At 61.9% G+C, this 20,174-nt stretch overlaps 1 protein-coding gene across 17 annotated transcripts in view; it reads left to right on the forward strand.

The window, feature by feature from the left end:
- Positions 1-20,174, forward strand: part of LOC120370264 (myomegalin-like) — a 163,678-nt gene that overhangs the window by 134,484 nt on the left and 9,020 nt on the right. For 11 of the 17 annotated variants that reach the window (XM_039484680.1, XM_039484685.1, XM_039484688.1 and 8 more), the window contains 16 exons: positions 50-227; positions 648-764; positions 1,133-1,565; positions 2,228-2,463; positions 3,407-3,458; positions 4,119-4,351; positions 7,409-7,549; positions 10,323-10,514; positions 12,320-12,571; positions 12,886-13,017; positions 13,762-13,881; positions 14,696-14,864; positions 15,156-15,280; positions 17,802-18,011; positions 18,135-18,242; positions 19,549-19,775. In XM_039484680.1, the coding sequence (XP_039340614.1) occupies positions 50-227; positions 648-764; positions 1,133-1,565; positions 2,228-2,463; positions 3,407-3,458; positions 4,119-4,351; positions 7,409-7,549; positions 10,323-10,514; positions 12,320-12,571; positions 12,886-13,017; positions 13,762-13,881; positions 14,696-14,864; positions 15,156-15,280; positions 17,802-18,011; positions 18,135-18,242; positions 19,549-19,775 (2,925 nt within the window). The remainder of the gene's footprint in view (positions 1-49; positions 228-647; positions 765-1,132; positions 1,566-2,227; positions 2,464-3,406; positions 3,459-4,118; positions 4,352-7,408; positions 7,550-10,322; positions 10,515-12,319; positions 12,572-12,885; positions 13,018-13,761; positions 13,882-14,695; positions 14,865-15,155; positions 15,281-17,801; positions 18,012-18,134; positions 18,243-19,548; positions 19,776-20,174) is intronic. The other 6 variants (XM_039484677.1, XM_039484678.1, XM_039484679.1 and 3 more) reach the window with 5 other exon arrangements.

A 20,174-nucleotide genomic window follows, 5' to 3' on the forward strand; every position in this document is an offset into this window, starting at 1 on the left:
GAGGGGGCTGGCTAGCGGCTGTGTCACTGCTTGCTTCCTTCCTTCCCAGCAGATGGAGGCCAGCCCTGCGGGCAGCTGGCAGAAGTTGGTGGAGCCCAGGGTAGGGCCGTCAGGGCAGCTGGTTCAGTGCCGGCAGCGCAACCAAGAGCTGCAGGACAAGCTGGCCGTGTCAGAGGCCACAGTGCGGGCTCAGGCGGAGCAGCTGGAGCAGTACAGGACCCTGCTCAGTGAGTCGGCCTCGCGCCTGGTGCTGGTGGGGGTGGGGGTGGGGGGAGAGCTGCACTGAGGTTCCCTCTCCCTCTGCACTGGGAAACGGAGACTGCCAGGGTCCTGTCCCTCCCGCGTCCCAGGGAGCTGGGCTGAGGCCAGGCGGGTGAGAGAATCCAGAATCACAGACAGAGTCTGGAATGGAGCCATTCTGTGCGGAGCTGCAGACGCCTGTCTGGGGCCAAGGGAGAACAAGTGGGGCCCTTGGTCTGTGGGACTCCGCTATAGTTATCTGTCCCTGCGCTGGAGCCCGGTGCACCAAACAGATGCAGCCCCTGCCCCAGGTTCCCAGCAGACAGCAGAGCCCCTCTGGGGTCCCAGGCCCATGGGGCCCACACGCCAGAGGCCCAGGCTGCCATGTTGGCTCTTTGCCCCGGCAGGCGAGCCCTTGGTGCAGCAGGAGAACAAGCAGGTGCAAGTGGACCTCCAGGATCTGGGATACGAGACGTGCGGGAGGAGTGAAAATGAGGCTGACCGGGAGGAGACCCCCAGCCCTGGTAAGGTGCAAGTGGGGAGGGAGCAGGGCTGGTGGGAGATGGCAGCCTTTGGGCCCAGCCCCTGGAGCTCTTCCCCCGGTGCCGTCCCATGCCCAGAAGCCCACTGGTTACCGGCAGTTTGCTTTAAAACAAGCTGCTTATCTGCTACAGAAAATCTCTCTGGGTTTCTCCCGGGTGCTCTGCAGTGGCAGTGACGCTACCCAGCCCTAGGCCCAGCCCCATCAGAGGCCTGTGTGTGGAGCTGACTGGGAGCCCCACAACCAAAGCTGCTCCCCCCAATCCCTCCTGCCCATCTCCCCATGGGGCTTAGACCCCCAGCAGCAGGGGCTGGGCACCCCAAGACCTCAGGCCTTCCTTTCCCTCTCCAGAGTGCGAGGAGCCAGATGTGTTCAGCAAGGCCGGCCTGATGGAGGAGCTGAGCCGGCCGGGGCCACGGGGGGGCCTGTGCTGGGGCCAGTCAGAAGACGTTGCTGTTCTGCAACAGCATGTGCGGGAGCTCCAGTTGCAGCTGCAGAACTCGAACAAGGCTCTCCAGAGGCTGCAGCGCCGCACCCGCTCCTTCTCCAGCACCAGTGACTATGCCTCAGGCGCCGAGTGGCTCCACAAGCCGGTGCCCAGCGCCACTGATGAGGACGAGGGCTGGCAGTCTGATGGCGTTGGGGCCTTCTGCCCCCCTGCGCTCCAGGCCAGCAGAGACCTCGAGTGGCTCGTCCACAGGGTGTCCCTGCTGGAGGCCCAGCTGCCTGGGCCCTGGGCAGGAGGGATGCTGCCTGAGGAACTGCGCTCTGCTGTTTGGCCAGGGTAAGGAGCAGGTAGGGACAGGCCTGCTGGGCCAGACCCTCAGCTGGAGGGAGCTGGCCGTGGCTTCCAGGCAGCGATGCTGAGTTACAGCAGCTGAGTCTCTGGCCATGTGGGCCATGCACCCAAGGCAGGTGCCAATAACTCTGGCATCCTCCCCTCAAGCAGGCAGCAGGTGAAAGGCCCAGAAAGTGGAGGCATAACCCGGCACGGACTTGGCATAGCTAGAACCATTGGGGCGGTGAGAGCGTCTCCAGGCAATGGGCTCTGCTCTCCAGAGCCACACAAGCCCCAATGCCCAGAGCAAGCGCCCTCCGGCAGCTGCTGAGGGATCCTTCAGAACCTCCCCCCCCGTCCCACTGGGCCTGTGTCTCAGGGTTGGGGACCTCAGGGCCTGGCCCTTTGCCAGCAGGAGGCCAAGGGTCTGCGCGGGCAGGCCACTGGGCTCGGCCTCGCTTTGCCTGCCTTCGCTGCACAGGCCAGAGGCTGTGGAGGCTCCAGCTCTCTGGAGGTGAAGCTGGTGCCTCTTCTGGCAGCTCACTCACCCTCCCTGGGATGGATGGTCTGAGAGCAGCCAGGCCGGGGTGCCGCCCCTCCTCCCGCCCTCCTTGCCCAGCTAACTTCCCCCTCTGGCTGGCTAACCCTCCTGCCCTCTGCCCTGGCAGGAAATATGACTCGCTGATCCAGGCCCAAGCACGGGAGCTCTCTCACCTGCGCCAGAAGATGCGGGAAGGGCGCAGCGTGTGCCACCTGCTCACTCAGCACCTTCGGGACACTGTCAAATCCTTCGAGGAGCTTCTCCGAGGCACCGACATCGACTACTACATGGGCCAGAGCTTTCGGGAGCACCTGGCCCAGGGTGGCCAGCTGGCCGAGAGGCTGAGCAGCAAGCTGAGCAGCAGTGCGTGGCTGAGTAACATGCCGATCTGGGGGCACCAGTGGCTGACGGAGCTCACCGCCACTAGATCTCATTGAGGCCAGGGGCTTAGGAGGATTCCCCAAAGGATGAATGTTTATATGGAGAGAGAGCAGCTGCAGCTACAGGGCTAATCTTAATACTACATGAGAGGGGACATAGGCTTGCCTACCTTGGGGAATGACCGTGGTTGGAAGGAAAGTCCCTCAAGGGCCAGTTATCTCATAATTGCCCACTGCAGCAGCTAGTGTGTCCCATGGTCAGAGACTGCACTAGCCCCATCTGCCATCCTCCGGCAATTGCTGTCTTCGCTGGTTGGCTGACAACAGTATTTCCCTGCACATGCTAGGGACGGTCTTTTTGTTTCTCTCCAGCGCCCCACACGTATCAGGGTGTTGCTGGGCAGAGCTGGAGGGTGAGGCCCTGAGACGGCTCCACCTTGCGCCGAGAGCTGGCTGGGGGCCTGGGTCCCACAGAGAGAGAGGTTACCCCCAGGCATGGCGAGCGCTGCCCTGGCCTAGCGTAGCTGCATGGCTACTCCTCCCAGGATGGCTGCCACCTCCGGAGTAGGTGGGAACAGCTTGGGGACTGGGGCTGGAGCAGGGGCAATTTAGTCTGGGGGTACTGTGCAGGGGAGGGGACCTGGGGTCTGTCAGTGGTCTCTTGGTGACAGGGGACCTGTGCTCTCAGTGGTCTCTTGGTGAGGGGAGGGGGGGCATGGTCTCTTGGTGATGGGGGGTTGGGGGCCCTGTGGTCTCTTGGTGAGAGGGGAAGGCTGTTTCTCGACAACGGGGGGCGATGGGGGAGGGGGGCATGGTCTCTTGGTGTCACAGAAGGGAGGGTGCTGTGCTCTGACATGGGGGCCCAAGGGGAGCTGGTGCTGTGCCGCCCTGCACCCCTGACAAGACCCCTCTGGCTTTGCTTTCAGGGGATCGCTCTGACATGGAAGATAAAACCGGACACGAATTCGTGGCGCTCAGGTAACCACACGGGTGATTCCAGGGAGTCCGGGATGTCTGCTCTGGCAGGGTGCCTGCCATACTGCACGGGTCTCAGGCTGCCTTGCAGAGCAAAGAGCACTGGCCTCTTCTTCGCTGACCAGCTGCTGGCAAAGGGGAGTCCGAGGGCCTTACGGGGCTTTCCAGCTGCGCTAGGCTGCCCCTCTTCTACTAGCCCCATAAGACTGAGCAAAGAGGCCAGCGGAGCCCGTTCCCAGCCCAAGGGAGACATTGGCTAGTGACACGTAGGCTAATACCTGCAAAGCTGTCTCCTTTGTGCCCCTGCATGTGGAGGCCTGGCCATGCCCAGGAGCCTGGAACAGGGCATCTGAAGACTTTCATATCAGCGTGCGGGGGTCTCTGTAGTGAGGAACACCTGCATGAGAGCAGGAAGGGGCCCATGTGGGCAGATGGCCTGGATACTTGAAAGTGAGTGGGAAGCTGGGTGTGCCGAAGACAAGGCCATCAGACCCTGTAGAGAGGGGGCAGGGAAATGCATGGATCAGTGCACCATGCGAGGCCATCAGGGAGAGGGGGCAGGGGAACGCATGGTCTCAGTGCACCATGTGAGGCCACCCCTACCATAGGACATGTGCACTGTGTGCATGTGTAGATATGGGGCTGACACATGCTCCCTCCCAGGCTGAGTAAGGAGCTCCGGGAGAAGGAGAGGATGATCGAGACCCTTCAGGCCAAGCTCCAGGAGCGCTGTGAGACCCCATCCAGCAGCCGTGCGCTCTCCGAGTCACCCCGCTCCAACAGCAGCGCCTCCTTCCTGTCTGATGGCCTGGAGGCCTGCTCCGACGGGGATGCCACCAGTGAGTACAGCCAGCTCCAGGGGGATCGCAGCGAGCAGCCCTCCCGGCGCCTCACAGGTAAAGCTGGGCGCTTCTGTGTCCCATGGACTGTGCCCAGGCAGGGGCTGGCAGAATGGGGAGGCACCCTGAGCCCTCTGTGCGCTCTCAGGGCTGACCAGGGCACGCAGCAGGAACTGGTCTCTAGTGTCCCGAGCCTGGCCCTTTCCCCACAGTGTCTCAGGGCTCACCTCCAGCCCACAGGTGATGAGTCTTTGACTCTGGCAGCCCCATGATACTTCCATCCCAGCCAGTCCGTCTGCCACTGGCCTCTGCAAAATAACACTCAGCAGCACAATTAGCCCTCCCCCACCACGGCCAGTGGGTCCCAAAGGATTCAGGCATGTGCAGGGCCACTAAGAGCATCGGGGGTACCTGGAGTACCCCACAGCTGCCTCCTAATTGGCTGGGCCTCTTGGATAATGTCACAGCCATGCCCCATTGGACACAGCTGAGCCCTCTTCACTTCTCCCCCCCGAAAGGGACTGGTCCTGGGAAAGGAACTAGATCCCTTCCTGAGGCTGTATATACGTAGCAAGAGTGCATGGGCATTGTCTTGCTGCCAGCCCAAGGGAGCCACGTGCAGGTGCGTGGCCCTTGAGTGCTGATGGCACTTACTGGGGGTTTCCCCTCACTCTGCCCCAATCCCTGCACGTTGTTCTCTGGGTTCTCTGTTACTTACGCTCTCAGATGTTCCCTCTAGGGGGTTTCCGTGCTTCTGGGCAGGGCTGATGCTTGGCTCAGGCCAGGTCTACGCTACAGACACTGTTGGTATAAATACATGGATTCTTTCATGCCTCTGAGCAATGTTGTTATACTGACTGTAGCCTCCCGTGTAGACAGCACAGTGTTTCCCGCTGACACAGCTACTGCCTCTCGGGGAGGTGGATTAGCTACGTCGACGGGAGAGCGCTCTCTCATGTAAGCACGACAGCTGCACCGATGCAGTGTGTGGCGTGTAGACCTGCCTTCTGAATCAGGGGGGCACCTTCCTCACTCATAATGATCCTTCCAGCTCCTCCCACTGAAGTACCTTAAGGTGCTGTCAGACATCTGTGAATTCTCAGGATGCTGCTGGCTTGGAATCGAGACTGTGTGAAGCTGTTCCCTGGCAGCCTCCTGCCCCAGAGTCCCCTGCCACTCAAGCATGTTATCTTATAAAATAATATTATTTTTCTCCCCTGGGTGGTTGTGTGAAGAGCCCCCAAACACCAGGGAAGCTGGTTGGAAGGGATGGGAGGTGGCACTTGTCTTCGGTGGCTTCTGGACCTGGCAATGATTAATTGACTGCCAATTAACCCGAGGTACTTAACACCTTGAGGGAGCCACCAAACTTTGCAGGCTGGCTAGAGCTGTAGGAGGAACCCCAGTAGCCTTTACAACTGTGCTAAATATCTTTAGTGAACTGATTGCCAGTGCGCTCCTGCTCTGAGAGCCCAGCCTGGCCTCCATCGTGCGGCAGCACACAGAGTGGACAGAGAGCTGGCTCTCTCCCTGCTAGTTTTGTCTGGGTCTCAGAATTTCAGGGGTTACTTTATCGCTAGGAGAGGGAGCATGCTGGACGGGGTGGGCTGTCAGCGGTTGCAAAGCCAGCAAGGGGCATGGAGGGGTTCTTGGGGCTTGTCTACATGGTATGGCAAAGCAGCCCAGAGGGATGTGACTTTTAAAAGGTGTTTTGCACTCTGACTGCCCTGCCTAGACCCTGCTGGTGTGCTCCAAAAGGTGCCTAGTGCACGCAGCCAGAGACCCCTTTAACTCGCACTAGGCAACTTTTGGAGCGCACCAGCAGGGGCTATGCAGGACAGCTAGAGGGCTTCACAAGCCACACCCCGCTGGCACACTTGACTGGTAGCCCCTAGACAGGCCAATCCCCTGGCAGGATCTGCTGGGACACTGATTACCCACAGCTGCCTCCCAATTGCCTGGGCCTCTTGGATGATGTCACAGCCACACCCCATTGGGCATAGCTGAGCCCTCTTCATTCCTTCCCCCCCACCCCCCCAAAAGGGACCATGCGGGCTATTACAGCAGTGTCTCAGGGCCCCCTTGGGCTTCGCTCTGCATACTAGTGAGGATGTCCAGGCTGCAGACACACGCAGCTGGCCCATGGGGCTCAGGCTAGGGGGCTGTTTTGAAACCCCGCAAGTGGGGAGGGACCTGGGGCCCACACTCAGACATCTACACCGCAGTGTTAGAGCTAGGGTGACCAGACAGCAAGTGTGAAAAATTGGGATAAGAGGTGGGGGGTAATAGGAGCCTATATAAGAAAAAGACCCAAAAATCGGGACTGTCCCTATAAAATCGAGACATCTGGTCACCCTAGTTAGAGCCCCGCAGCCTGAGTCGATTGATGGGGGCCAGCTGTGGGGGTTTCATAGCTGAAACACCGGCCCCTGTCCCATAGCCAGGCTCGGCCCCTGTCCCATAGCTAGGGAAGCCCCATAGATCAAAGATACACACTGCAGAGAGGTGTACTGCTGTGTAGCTTCCTTTTTGCATATTATGAAACTGAGGCACGGCGGGCCTGATTTGGATTCTGGTGTGACTCCGAAGTGGCTCTGCTGGAGCTAGGGGGATTGCTGTAGGTTTACACTTGTGTAACTGGGATCAGGATCCAGCCCAGAGATTCCAAGAAGCTTGCCCAGTGTCACCAGGAAGCCACTGCAGGGTTCCACGCAGAACCTCTTTCGGTGCGGTGCCCAGGCTTCCCAATGTGACCAGCAAGCGGGTGTCTGTGAGGCAGGCTCTGGCCATGTGTGTGCATCTCCCGTCTGTGCCGGGGTGCTGTAGGAATTTGGGGAAACACCCCACTTCCCTAGCCCATTCAGATTCAGGTCAGCAAGGGGCTGTTCTATGGAGAATGCCAAGACGCTGGTCTCCTCTGTCTGCATCTGCTTTAGAGAGCTCGGGTCACTCACTTCCTCCCCAGGGCGAGGGTCCCATCGAGGCGCTACACCTGCCTGGGCTGCAGTGGCTATTGCCCCAGTCACCAGGGATGCAGCTGGGTGCTGGTGCGTGAGCCCGCACTGTCATCGGCTCTCTGACGTGACCCTTTCTCTCTCGCCTGTGGGTCTCTAGACGTCACTCACCCTGCTGCTCTGGCATCCAACCCATCCCCCACCGCTGCACCCCACCAGGCTCCGGCAGAGTCCATCAGAGGCTACCCCACTGGGCCATCTTCACAGCACCCTCCCATGGACAGCGGCCAGACACGCACAGGTACAGGCCGCCTCCGGGCTGCAGCAGAGACAGTGGCTTTGCAGGCGGGGTTAGCAGAGCTCAGAGGCCAGTCCTGGAGGGGCTGTCCCCAGGGGTGGAAGCTGCTCCACAGCTGCCCCCCTCCAACCCTCCCTCGTTTGCAGAGGGGTGGAAGCTGACTCCACCGTGGCTGGCTCCTTGGCTTCCTTCGAGCAGGGCTTGGCCCGCCATGCATGGAGAATTTTACCTTGTTCTCCCACTGCCGTGTCCTTCCCAGGGCTGGGGTGTAACAGCGCTGGAAGACATGGCGGGTGGGGGGAGAGCCAGGATGTGGGAGTGTTGGGGTGGGGTTGGGGGGGAGAACGATGGTTAGGGGCATGGACAGCGTGGCTGGGGGCTGGTCACCCTGAGGGGGTGATCATGCCTCTATCCCAGTCTGGCTCTAACGGGTGCCTTGGCGGGGCTCTGCCTGGAGCCTGGCGCAGGTGGCGCTTGGTGGTCTGTTCGCTAGCAGGCTGCTGTCTGCAGCAGGAGCAGATACTGGCTGGGGTTTCCACCTCGGCTGGACAAGCAGGAGTTTGTGTCTCCGGGATTTCTGTGCGGCTGTTCGGAAGCAGCGTCCCCACCCTGGATCGACTGGGCCTGGCCTGTTGCTGAAGAAAGGCACTAGGGGATTGTTAGGTGGGCGCAGAGTGTGTGAGCGCTGCAAGGCTCTGTCGGAGCTGGCGTCCGTGCCAAGGTGTGCACCTGCTGGAGTGCGGGAGGCAGCGTGGGGCCAATGGGGGATATGCGATAAGGGACGGCTTCGGTTTAGCTCAGGGCCGTGTTCCCTCTGAGGCAGGAGTCACAGCCAGTGGGCCAGGCCAGGCCCCTGGCATATGTCAGTCGTGGGGAACTCCATTTCCTCAGATTCACCCCTGTGGCGGGGCCAGCCCTGATGGCTGCAGGCCGTAGGGGCAGGGACAACTGCTGGAGGTGCAGTGCAGCTGTCCCCTGGTTGTCACAGGGTTGAGGAGGTCATGGGAGATGCAGCATGGGGTGGTGTGGCCTCCCCTGGTTGCGGGGCGGGAGGGGCACTGAGATGGCCATGGGATGTGTGGAGTGTTCTTGCCCTGTTGGAGGGCTGTAATGACCATGGGATGCATGGCATGGTCTCCCCTCGGTTGTCAGGATGGCCACAAGAAGCACGATGCGGCCTCACCCCAGTTGTCAGGGGCCTGGTATGGCTGTGGGGTGAATGGCATGGCCTGGCCCCAGTTGTTGCCCTGAGAGGCATGGTGTGGCCAGCCCCAATAGTCGAGGCCGGTATGGCCAGGGGGGCATGGCATGGCCTTTCCTCAGGTGTCAGGGGCCAGTACAGCCCTAAGAGGCACAGTGTGGCCAGCTCCTGTAGTCGGGGGGCCAGTCCGACTGCAGTGGACACAGTGTGGCCTGGCCCTAGTTGTTGGAGGGCTGGGCCGGCTGTGGTGGGCAGGGTGCAGCCTGGCCCCAGTCATCAGGGGGCAAGTAGGGCCTTTGGGGACGTGGTGTGATCTGGCCCCAGCTGTCGGGGGGCCAATAGGCCCTGGTGGGTATGGTGCGGCATCACCCCTGTCGTCAGGGGAGCGGTATGGCCCCGATGAGCATGGTGTGGCCTGGCCCTAATCATCAGGGTGCTGGTACGGCCCTGGGGGGTGCAGTGCAGCCTGGTCCCAGTTGTCGGGCACCAGTATGGCTCTGGGGATGGGTGTGGCATCACTCAGTCGTCAGGGTGCTGGTACGGCCCTGGTGGGCATGGTGTGGCCTGGCCCCAGTTGTCGGGGGGCCGGTAGGGCCCTGGGGGACACAGTGCAGCCTGGCCCCAGTTGTCGGGGGGCCGGTAGGGCCCTGGGGGGTGCAGTGCAGCCTGGCCCCAGTTGTCGGGGGGCTGGTAGGGCCCTGGGGGGTGCAGTGCTGCCTGGCTTCAGTTGTCAGGGGGCTGATAGGGCCCTGGGGGGTGCAGTGCAGCCTGGCCCCAGTTGTCGGGGGGCTGGTAGGGCCCTGGGGGGTGCAGTGCAGCCTGGCCCCAGTTGTCGGGGGGCTGGTAGGGCCCTGGGGGGTGCAGTGCTGCCTGGCTAGGGTGACCAGGTGTCTGGTTTTCAACACCCAGTCGAAAAGGGACCCTGGCAGCTCCAGTCAGCACCACTGACCAGGCTGCTATGGAGCCCCTTCCTGTACCCCAAACACCTCACCCCCAGCCTCACCTCAGAGCCTGCACCCCCAGCCGGAGCCCTCACCCTCTTCCATGCCCTGAATCCCTCATTTCTGGTCCCACCCCAGAGCCCTCACTCCCTCCTGCATCCCAACCCCTTGCCCCAGCCCAGTGAAAGTGAGTGAGGGTCGGGGAGAGTGAGCCACCGAGGGAGGGGGAATGTAGCGAGTGGGCGGGGAAGGGGGTGGGGCCTTGGGGAAGAGGCGAGGTTAGGGTGTTCGGTTTTGTGCGATTAGAAAGTTGGCAACCCTAGGCCTGGCCCCAGTTGTTGTTGGGCCGGTAGGGCCGTGGTGGGCGTGGTGGGCCTGGCTCTGGTTGTTGGGGGGCTGGTATGGACCTGCAGGACGCAGTGCAGCCTGGCCCCCATTGCCGGGGGGCCGGTACTGTCCTGGGGGTGCAGTGCAGCCTGGCCCCAGTTGTCAGGGGGCTGGTATGGCTGTGGGAGGTGCAGTGCTGCCTTTTCCGGGCTGCCCCAGGGGGGATTTTCCGGGCTGCCCCAGTGCCAGCTGCACCCCGAGCCCAGCTAATCTCTCTCCCCATCTCTGCTCTCTCTCCCATCTCCAGGGTTGCATTTTGACTCCTTGTCCAAGCCACTGAGCGTCCCTCTGACGCCTGCCCCTGGGCCATCTGCCTTCCTGCCTTTCGGCCCTCCTCCTCCCGCCCGCCCTGCTCTCCTGGGCTGCTGCGGGACGCCTGTCTTCTCCTTGGCTGAGGTGCAGCAGGAACTGCACATGCTGCAGAAGCAGCTGGGAGAAAGTGAGCGCCTCTGGCTTGATTCTTCTGCCTCCCCCTGGCACGTGGCTCTGCATGGCTTTCGCAGCCCCCCATGCCTGCTCTGTCTGTCTGTCCTGGGCACACGCTGTCCTCACCCAACCAGCTGCTCCTGCTGCAGCCCCATTCCCAAGTGGGGAGGCAGGAGAGAGGCATCAGCTGGCCTGGGCCCACAAGCACCAGCAAGGCTGAGGTGGGAGGGGGCAGGTGGCTGGGGGGTGGGCACGGCACGGGGAGGAGACTGGAGAAATAGTCATTCCCAGCTTCAGGACAGGTGGGGAGAAGCTGCTTATGCAGACGGACTGGGGGAGCAGGGCTGGGAACTTGGAGGGGGGGATCCCTCCTGCCTACTGTGGAGACTGGGGGGGATAGGAGCTGAGAGAGGGACCTCCCCCCCTTGCATATCCATAGTGTAGAGACTGGGGGCGGGGTAGGCGCTGAGAGAGGGATCCTCCAGCCCCATAGTGTGTGGAGGGATCATGCCAGGCCCCAACGTGGCTGAGCAGAGTGGGTTTCAGGCTACAGAGTGGCAGGACCTGAGAAACCCTCCTGATGCTAGAGCCCAGGTATGCCTGGCGTCTGCCAAGGAGCCCCAGCCCATGTGCCCAGCCTGGCTCTGGCAGGGCTCAACTCAGCGTCTGGCTCCTCTGCCAAGATAGCCAGTGGTGGGGCTAGATGGGGCTGGCTGAGGTGGGGCGGCTGTCTGGGGTCACTAGGATCTGTGCTGAGACCCCCTGACTCATTTCACCTCACAGGCACTGGAGGGGCATATCCCAGCTGAGTGGGGCTGGATTGGACTGACCGTGGGTGTCTCCCTTTCCCCAATTCCTCTGAGCTGCCCAGCCCCATTGCTGATGCGTTTGGTGCCGGCCCAACGCAGGCTGGTGCTGGGCTGGCTGGCTGGGAAGGCGCTGGGCTCCCCACCTGCTCTTGGCTTGTTGGCCTGATACCCCGGCCTCTGTCTCTTGCTGCTTGCCCCCAGCCCTCGCCAATGCATGGCAGCGTGTTGGCTCAGCTTGGTACCTGCCAGTGGGTCGGTGCCACGGCGTGGTCCAGCTTGCAGTGCTTTGCGATGTGTGTCACGGGGCATTGTGCTTCGCAGCGGGGACATCGGCTGCCTCACCTGGTGTGACGTGGGAGCTGCCCTCGGGTGCCAGTGGGCTGTACTGGGAATGGGGCGTAGCGGGCACAGCACTCCTACGGGTTCTGGGCTGGATGGAGGAGCGGCGCGGGGGCTCTCTGGCCTGGCTATGGAGCAGGGCAGAATGGACAGTCGCAATTGTATCTGTGAGTGTGCCCTGGTCTGCAGACAGGCCTCTGGGCAGAGGCACTGACCGTCTGGGCTGCTGAGGTTGCCTCTGGGATTATGGCCAGTGGGCCAACAAAGAGCCTGCAAGAGGAGCAAGACCCCTCCCCCAACCTGAGAGTCCAGGCCCCATCTGGCAGCATAGGGGCAATGGATGCACTGCTCTGACCCACACTTTTCTGCCTGGGGCCTTGCGTCAGTGGGGAGGCTGTGAGCACTGGGGGACTTCCTGGGGTGTCTTGTTGGGAGTGTTTTGGGCTGCCAGGGTGAGCCAGGGCCCCAGGGCAAGTGGGGAAGGTGTCCCTGGGTGGCTCTCAGCAGAGCCGCGAGTGGCTCTGAGCTGGGCACGTGCACTTAGGGCCTTCCTGTCCAGGCACCTTCTCTGGGCAGTCTCTCTGGGACAGGTCCTGCCTTCATCCCCAGGGTGGCACCCAGCCCTGCCCTCCTGTGGGCCCCAGACCCACTTCTGTCCACGTCTATCTAGGGGGACCTCTTGCCGCACCACCAGTCAAACCATTGCCACTGACCAGCGACTTCGGGGAAGCCAGCACCTCCCGCTGTCTCCACGTTCCCCATCTCACCCCACAGTCTTGCCCGCTGCAGAGCTCCGCCCAGCTGGACAGGAAAGCAGGGGCTGCCTTCCTGGAGAGCAACCCCCTCTGGGCCCAGCCTCCCATGGGGGCCCTCTATGGGCACTTACCCTCTGGGTATCCGGCCAGCCATCCGGCTCTGACGGGTAAGAGCCGCGCCACGGGGATGGGAGGAGCCGTGGGCTGTGGGAGGGCAGAACTGTGTCGTTGTAGGGAGAGCGGTCTGGTGGGTGTCCTGGGGGAGGTGTGAAAGGGGCCGTGTGCCCTCTGTCCTGTAGCACCCCCAGCCTGTCTGTAACCAGCTCCCTTTGCTTTCGTCCTGCTCCATGGGCCGCAGGGGACAGGGGCCAGCCCATGCAGGGAAGTGGCCGTGGTGCTCAGGAAGCATCGTGCCCTCCTGGCCTACTCCCGGCTGAGCCCTGGTGTCCCACTCAGCTCTCTGTTCACCCGGCGGGTGCAGGTGCTGACTTGCTGGAAGGACACCTGGCAGAGATCCGCAGCCTGCGCCAGCGCCTGGAGGAATCCATCTGCATCAACGACCGGCTGCGGGAGCAGCTGGAGAAACGCCTCGCCACCACCGCCAAGGGCAATGGTACGGGACGGGGCTTCAGGGTGCTCCATGGCCCCAGCACACAGGGCACAGCACACTCTGTGCCCAGAGGGTGTGGGGGAGTGACTGGGGGGAGCCCAGAACCCCCTGTGCCCAGAAGGTGTGGGAGAGTGAGCGGGGGGAGGGGTGGAACCCCCTGTGCCCAGAGAGTATGGGGCAGGGATTCAGGGTGAGGGAAACCCAGCACCCCATGGGCCCAGAGAGTTTGGGGTAGGGATCCGGGGTGGGGGAGGGAGGAGGTACCCAAGAAGCCCTGCCCAAAAATCACAGGGTGTGGATCTGGGCGGGGTACCCGGCAATCTCAATACCCAAAGGGAGTGGGGCAGAGAGGTGCACGGGGGGCTCAGAGAGGGGTTGCTGTTGTCTGCTCAAGTCCCTAGAGTGAAGCTCCTGAGGTGGGTGGGCACATCTCCTTCCCTGGGAGGGAGGGGTATGGCTGGGGCTCAGCTCTCTGCACCCCGCTCCCTGCCCCCATTTCCCAGGGCCTGATCCTGGTGGGGGACTCCTTATGGGGCTGAGCCGTTTCTTTTCCACAGCCGTCCCGTCCTCTCTCCTCCTATCAGTGTGGGCTCAGCGCGGGTGGGTGGCCAGCCTGGAGGTGGAGTGCCCAGGGCTTCCTTCGGGCACAGCAGTGGGCAGTTGGCGCAGACTCTGGGAGAGGCCCAGGGGCTCCTGCAGGGAGCGTTGGCAGCTTTGCCCTGGACGTCACGGCTGCTTCTGTTCCAGGGTATCCCACCAACATCTACATCCAGGGGTTGGAGTCTGCATCCTCACTGAGCAGCGAGACCCAAGCCCTGCGGGAGGAGAACCAGAGCCTGCAGCTCCAGTTTGCTCACCTCTCCAGAGGTAGGGGCATGGGGCGGCCAGCCACACACTGCCTGGCACAAGCCCCTCTGCAGGGGGTGCAGCCCAAGGGCAGCCGCTGAGTGCCAGCCAGCACCGGCTCTAGATCTGGGCTCTCTCTATGTGTGAGGCAGACCCCGCTCCTGGGGGCCCAGAATCACAGCTAGGGTGACCAGACAGCAAGTGTGAAAAATCGGGACGGGGTGGGGGATAATAGGAGCCTATATTAGAAAAAGACCCAAAAATCGGAACTGTCCCTATAAAATCGGGACATCTGGTCACCCTAATTGCAGGAGACCCACCAGACCCAGCTGGGCCTCGCTCCTTTGTTAGGGGCCACCCCGATCCGCCCCCCAACAGGGCGTGTTGGTGGCTGCGGCTCCTACAGCTCCCTGCTCTGTGGATGCGGATTGGAGAACAGGGCTGGTGCATGAGAAGGTGCTATCCCCTTGGGCACAGTCCTACCTCTGTGGGCATCAAGCGTCCTACTGGCGCTGCCATGTGGCACTGGGCCCTGCCCACTCCAGGCACATGGCCCCTCCCCTGCCGTAGCCCCATTCACCACCTTGGCCATTACTGTTGGGCTTTGCTCCCCACCCCCACCCCCCGCTGCCAGGTAACGGGGCTCTCCCCTCCTCCACCTTCCCTGGGTAACGGGCGGCAGGTAACGGGGCTTGGTGGTAACAGGGTTCTCCCCTCCCCCGGGGTGGCAGCTAACGGGGCTCTCCCCTCCCCACCTGGGGCATCAGGTAACGGGGCTCTCCCCTCCCCCGGGGTGGCGGGTAACAGGGCTCTCCCCTCCCCTCTGTGGCGTCAGGTAATGGGGCTCTCCCCCCAGAGCTGGAGCGGCTGCGTGAGGCCACGCGCTGTAGGCTGCAGAAGGCCGAGGCGGAGAACCGGATGCTGGCACAGGAGCTGGCAGAGCAGCGGCAGAGCGGCCGTCAGCTGCGGGAGGAGCGGCTGGCTCTCCAGGAGAACAACCACAGGTGGGGGTTGGGGTGCCAGGCATGGGGGACGGGTGTGTGTCTCAGAGCCCTGAGGCGTGGCACTGGGTGGGGTGTGGCCACAATCACACAGCGTGCAGGCTGGCCCTCTGGCCAGCTGAGCAGCGTCCCAGGGGCACAGGGTCCCAGCCCACTTGGGTGTGTCATGGCACCACTGCCGAGGGGCTGTGACGTCACTGCCTTTCTCTGTAACATCATGGGGGGGTGGTCAGCAGGAGAGGGGCGTTGGGAGGGCAGCGTGCCCCTCTGACCCCGGCTGCTCTGTCTCTGCAGGCTGGAGCGCACGGTGCCGCTCCTTCAGCAGCAGTGCGAGGAGAACCAGCGGCTCTGCCAGGCCCTCTGTGCTGAGCTGCGCATCCATGAGACCCTTTCCAGCTCCTCCCAGGCGGCTCCCTCAGGTACGTGCCAGCCAGTCCTGCCCGGTCTGCCGTGCTGGGGCCAGCTGTGCCCTCTCATGTGCCCCAGCGCCCTGGTTCTGGAGGCCCTGCTGTCCCCCTTGCCGCCCAGGCCCCCCTCTGACCTGGGGAGCCCATCTGGAGAAGCTCAATGCAGCCCTTGACTCTGGAGCGGGGGCAGTGCCTTCTACTGGTTAGAGCGTGGCCCCGTGTCTCAGTGTGCTTGAATTGACCAACTGTCTTACTCCCAAACAAGCCCAACGGTGCCATCTCAGACCCACCCTGTGGCGCTGATGGCAGGGGGCACACACCCAGCCTTGCCCCAGCAGCAGGGTGGCACGCCTGGTGGCGCTGCAGGGCTGGCCTGTCTTGGGAATCCACAGGCCTGTCCACCCAGGCCTCTGCTGTGTCTGGCCATCAGAGCAACCCCATGGATTTATAACCAGCTCTGTCCATGAGTCTGTCTGTCCTGCCCGCTGTCCCCTTGGGGAAGCACCGTGTTTGGTGCTGGGGTGGGTGTCCTGGCTGCCCTCCTCAGGTGCCGGGTTCCAGGTGGGGGCACCACCCCCCATGCCAGCCAGCTGCTGGGCTCTGGGCAGGGACAGAGACCTGGGATGGGGTCAGGCCATGGTGGGTGTAGCCAGCTCCAGCCCTGTCCCCTGAGCTCCCTAGAGCCCCATGCTGTGTCCACCCCCGTGGTGAGGTCCCACCTGCCTGCAGTGGGGAGCCCCCCAGAGATGGTCCCCCAGGTTGGGTGCAGAATGCCCCTGTCAGGATTCCCTCCCCACTCTGAACTCTAGGGTACAGATGTGGGGATCCGCATGAAAGACCCCCTAAGCTTATCTCTACCAGCTTAGATTAAAAACTTCCCCAAGGCACAAATTCTTCCTTGTCCTTGGAACGGTATCGCTGCCACCACCAAGTGAGTTAGACAAAGATTTAGGAAAAGAACCACATGGAGTTCCTGTTTCCCCAAAATATCCTCCATGCCCCTTCACCCCCTTTCCTGGGGAGGCTTGAGAATAATATACCAGCCAAATAGGTTAACAAGATGGGCACAGACCAGCCAAAACCCAGTCAGGTTCTTAAAAGCAGAACTTTATTATAAAGAAAAAGTCAAAGAAGCACCTCTGTAAAATCAGGATGGAAGATAATTTTACAGGGTAGTCAGATTCAAAACACAGAGGATTCCCCTCTAAGCAAAACTTTAAAGTTACCAAAAAAACCAGGAATAAACCTCCCTCTTAACCTAGGGAAAATTCACAAACAAAAGATAATCTAACGCATTTCCTTTCTATTACTTACAATTTGTAATCTTAGATGCTTAATTCAGATATGGCTTTGGGAGATGTATTTTCCCTGCCCTGGTTCCTCGCTGACCCGGAGAGAACAACAAAGAGAACAAAACAAAAAACCTTCCCCCACAGATTTGAAAGTATCTTCTCCCCTTATTGGTCCTTTTGGCCAGGTGCCAACCAGGTTATTTGAGCTTCTTAACCCTTTACAGGTAAAGGAGGGATTTTGTGCTACCCATAGCTGTATGTTTGACAGCCCCATACCAGACTCAGATGTGGGGAAGGAAGCAGCTTCCTGCATTGCCTGGGCCTGAGCTCAGCCACCGCCCCCCCCCCCAGGTTTCCCCCTGCCCCACGCCTCCCACCCAGATCACCTGTGAGCCAGGGACTCCCCACCCTCCCCATCCTACCTAGTCCAAGATCTGCCCTGCCCTCCCCTCCCATCCCCCAACCTGTCCAGGATCCGTGCTACCTCTCCCACCAGGGCAAACAGCCCCTGCGCCTACCAGCCGTTACAGCAGCTGCTGGCCTGTGGGTTGATGCCCAGACAGCTACAATGGAGCTGAGGTTGAGTGTCCCAATAGCTGATGTCACTCACTTGCTGGCTGGTGTCGGTGTCCCCAAGCCCATGAGGGGTCCCAGCACAGGCCCTACACTGGGGACCTTGCCAGGGCCAGGCTCATGGCCCACAGCTGATTTCCAGACCCGTGGGGTTTTGTGCCCCGCCCCTGTGTGGTGTCACTACAGGACAGAGCTGAGGTTTCTGCTGGGAACTTTGTGGTTGGGGGGATGGTCATTAACACCTTGAACCCTTGAGATGCAAGCCGGGTCCCGTGGGAGCTGCTGGGCAGAGCTCAGGCCCTTTGGGGGCCTGGCTGTGCATCTCCAGACCGCAGTGTATTGAGATTTCTGTCCCTGTGACCCCGCCAGTGGCTGGGCTGGGTTGGGCTGGTGACCCCATCCCTGCATGTTTCTCACCGCCTTGGCGCTCCGCACCCTGCTCCTCAACCCCACACTGATGTGGCCGGGCACCAAGCACACCAAGCAGCCTTTTCGTGCCCCAGCGTGTCACCATGCTAAGCCGGGGCTGGTTGAGGGCTGCCCTTCACTGCCCATGGTGGCTGGGGATGGGAGGATCCATGGGGCTGCAGGTGCAGTGGGGGGCAGCACACCAGCGTGCAGGGGGTGGAAGGCGCGGCTGGCGACAGAGCAGCTGTGTGTGTTGGCAGCCTGCAACGGAGATGCGCATCGCAGACCACCTTCCAGCAGCGAGCTGGGTGCCCTCCTGGCAGAGGTGCGAACTCTACGCAGGCAGCTGCTACGCGGCATCCAGGTGAACAGCGCTCTGAGGCAGCAGCTGGCACGGCAGCAGCCAGAGGGAAGCGCTGCCCCCCTCTTCGCCGCCCACCAGGCTATGCCCGACTGGCAGCCCTTCCAAGGTAAGAGAGGCTGCACCAGCCCCAGGGCACTGTGTGGACCCTGCTGGCCCCTTGGGCACCCTGATGCCTGGCAGAAGTGCCATTAACCTGGTAAATGGACCCTTTGTTGTCTCACCTTTGCAGACTCCAGCCCTTCTCCTCCAGTTCGGGATGTTGGCATGAGCTCCCCAGCTCCCCTCTCCCCACCCGCCCTGCTCAGCGGTCCAGCCCCACTCGCCCACCGGATGAAAGGTAATGGATGCGCCCCGTCCCCCATGGAAGAGCGGGGCCACTGCTGTGGAGGGTCCTGGAGTGCGGGCGGCACAAGCCAGGCCCTATGGGCAGCGAGGGTGGGACGCTCAGAGCGCTCCGGGGCTGGGAGCCCAAAAGAGGGAGTCAGTTGCTCACACACTAAGTGTTAAGGCTGGGAGGGACCATCTCCTGCATAGCATGGGCCGGAGACCCTTCCCCAGGAATTCCTGCTTGAGCTAGCCCAGGGGTTTTCACCCTTTGTGGACTCCTAAAATGTTTTTAATGGCGATACAGACCTCTTTGGAAATCTTAGCCATAGTCTGCAGCCCTCAGGGGTCTGTGGGCCACAGGTTGAAACCCACCGAGCTAGAGAGACCCTCCAGGCCTGAGGCAGAGACTTCACAGGGAGCAGAGAGAGGCCAGCACCTTCTGGGGAGATGGTTCTGGGAGCCTTGGATTTGAAGAGCATGTGGGTCCCATTTTGCAAGGGGCATCCCAGCCCCGCATTCCCTGGGTCTGGGTTTCACACTCCCCTTGTCACGAGGCCAAGGCACGAGAGCATTTCCCTTCGTCTCTTGCTCTGGGTGAATGCTGCATTTTGTCCATGTCTTGTGGGGCATCTCAAGCTGTGCCCTTTTGCTGGGATGCCAGCAGGGAACCAGAGGAGTGCAAAGCCACAGCGGGCACCCCTCCCCCAGAGAGGCTGGGTCTGCAGGTGGCAGGTTCTCGGTGGGAGCCATACAGCATGGCGTTCTGGTGGCCCATCAGAGCCGGGCGTGCAGCAGGATCGGAGCGGGGGTGCTGAGCTCAGAGGAGGACAATGCGAAGTGTGGAGGCTAGGAGAGCTGGCCCTGTGCCGCCTGGAGAAGTAGCGATGTGAGGGCTGGGGCAATGTAGAGCTGCAGGTTGCATGTTAGGGAAAGGTCATGGCCGAGAGCTTCAGAGATGGCTAGTGACTGCAGGAGTCCAGCCTGAGCCACGTTGAGGGGCCTGGGTTTGGCAGGGCAGGGGCCCAGCACTACCTGAAATCAGCCCACCTAAGGTGACTCAGGGGCTTCCAAAACTGGGGGTGCCCAGCCTCCCTCGTGATGTCTGGAAATTGCGGCCTGCTGCTCCTAGGACAGTCTGCACAAACAGAACAAGCTGCTTGGGGGCACATGGGGAGTGAGGGGCTCGGGAAGTGCCAGGCCAGGGCATGTACACGCTGGCGCTAACCCCCCCCCCCGGCACTGGGCCTGGCACTGGGCTAATGCAGCCCTGATGGGCTCTCAGGGACACCAGCAGTGCTGATCCCTCTTTGCTCCAGAGCCACCCATGGACGACCCCCTGGTGAGGAGGAGTGCCCCTGCGCCAGCGGGAGATGCCCCAAGCAGTTCATCTGCCAGCAAAGGCGGGTGCCAGGTCATTGGCCACGTGGATGACTATTATACCCTGAAGCAGCAGATCCTGGAGGGCAAAACGCTGGTCCACCAGATGGCCTCTCTCCTGCGGCCAGCTCTAGCCATGCCCAGCCTGGAGCCCCGTGGCACCGAGGTAATTCTCCCTGGACATCAGGAAGGGTCAGGCTGCTCTGAGCCCTCTGTCGAGAAGGGAAGGATCAGGGGAGAAACGGGCAGAGCCCTGCATAACGCCACTCTCATGGTCCTAGCCAGAGAGCTAGCATTTCAGGCTGGCCCCTCCAGCTCTCCTTGGGAACGCTGGCTCTGGGGGGCCCTGGAAAGGATCATGGGGGTCTGTCCAGACCTGGGTGCATGGGAGACCATCCCCTGCCCGATGGACTCAGCTGGGTGCCCTGAGACGGGGCGCTTACTGTTAGGCTGGCCAGAGCACGAGGGCAGTGGAGGTGCCAGCCCCGGGGAAGGACCTGTCTCCATCACTTCTAGGACTGATTTCAGAGCTATTTTGGCTGCAGAGGGGGGCCAGCCTGGCAAC

This window comes from Mauremys reevesii, linkage group 8, assembly GCF_016161935.1.
Source record: "Mauremys reevesii isolate NIE-2019 linkage group 8, ASM1616193v1, whole genome shotgun sequence".
NCBI lineage: Eukaryota > Metazoa > Chordata > Testudines > Geoemydidae > Mauremys > Mauremys reevesii.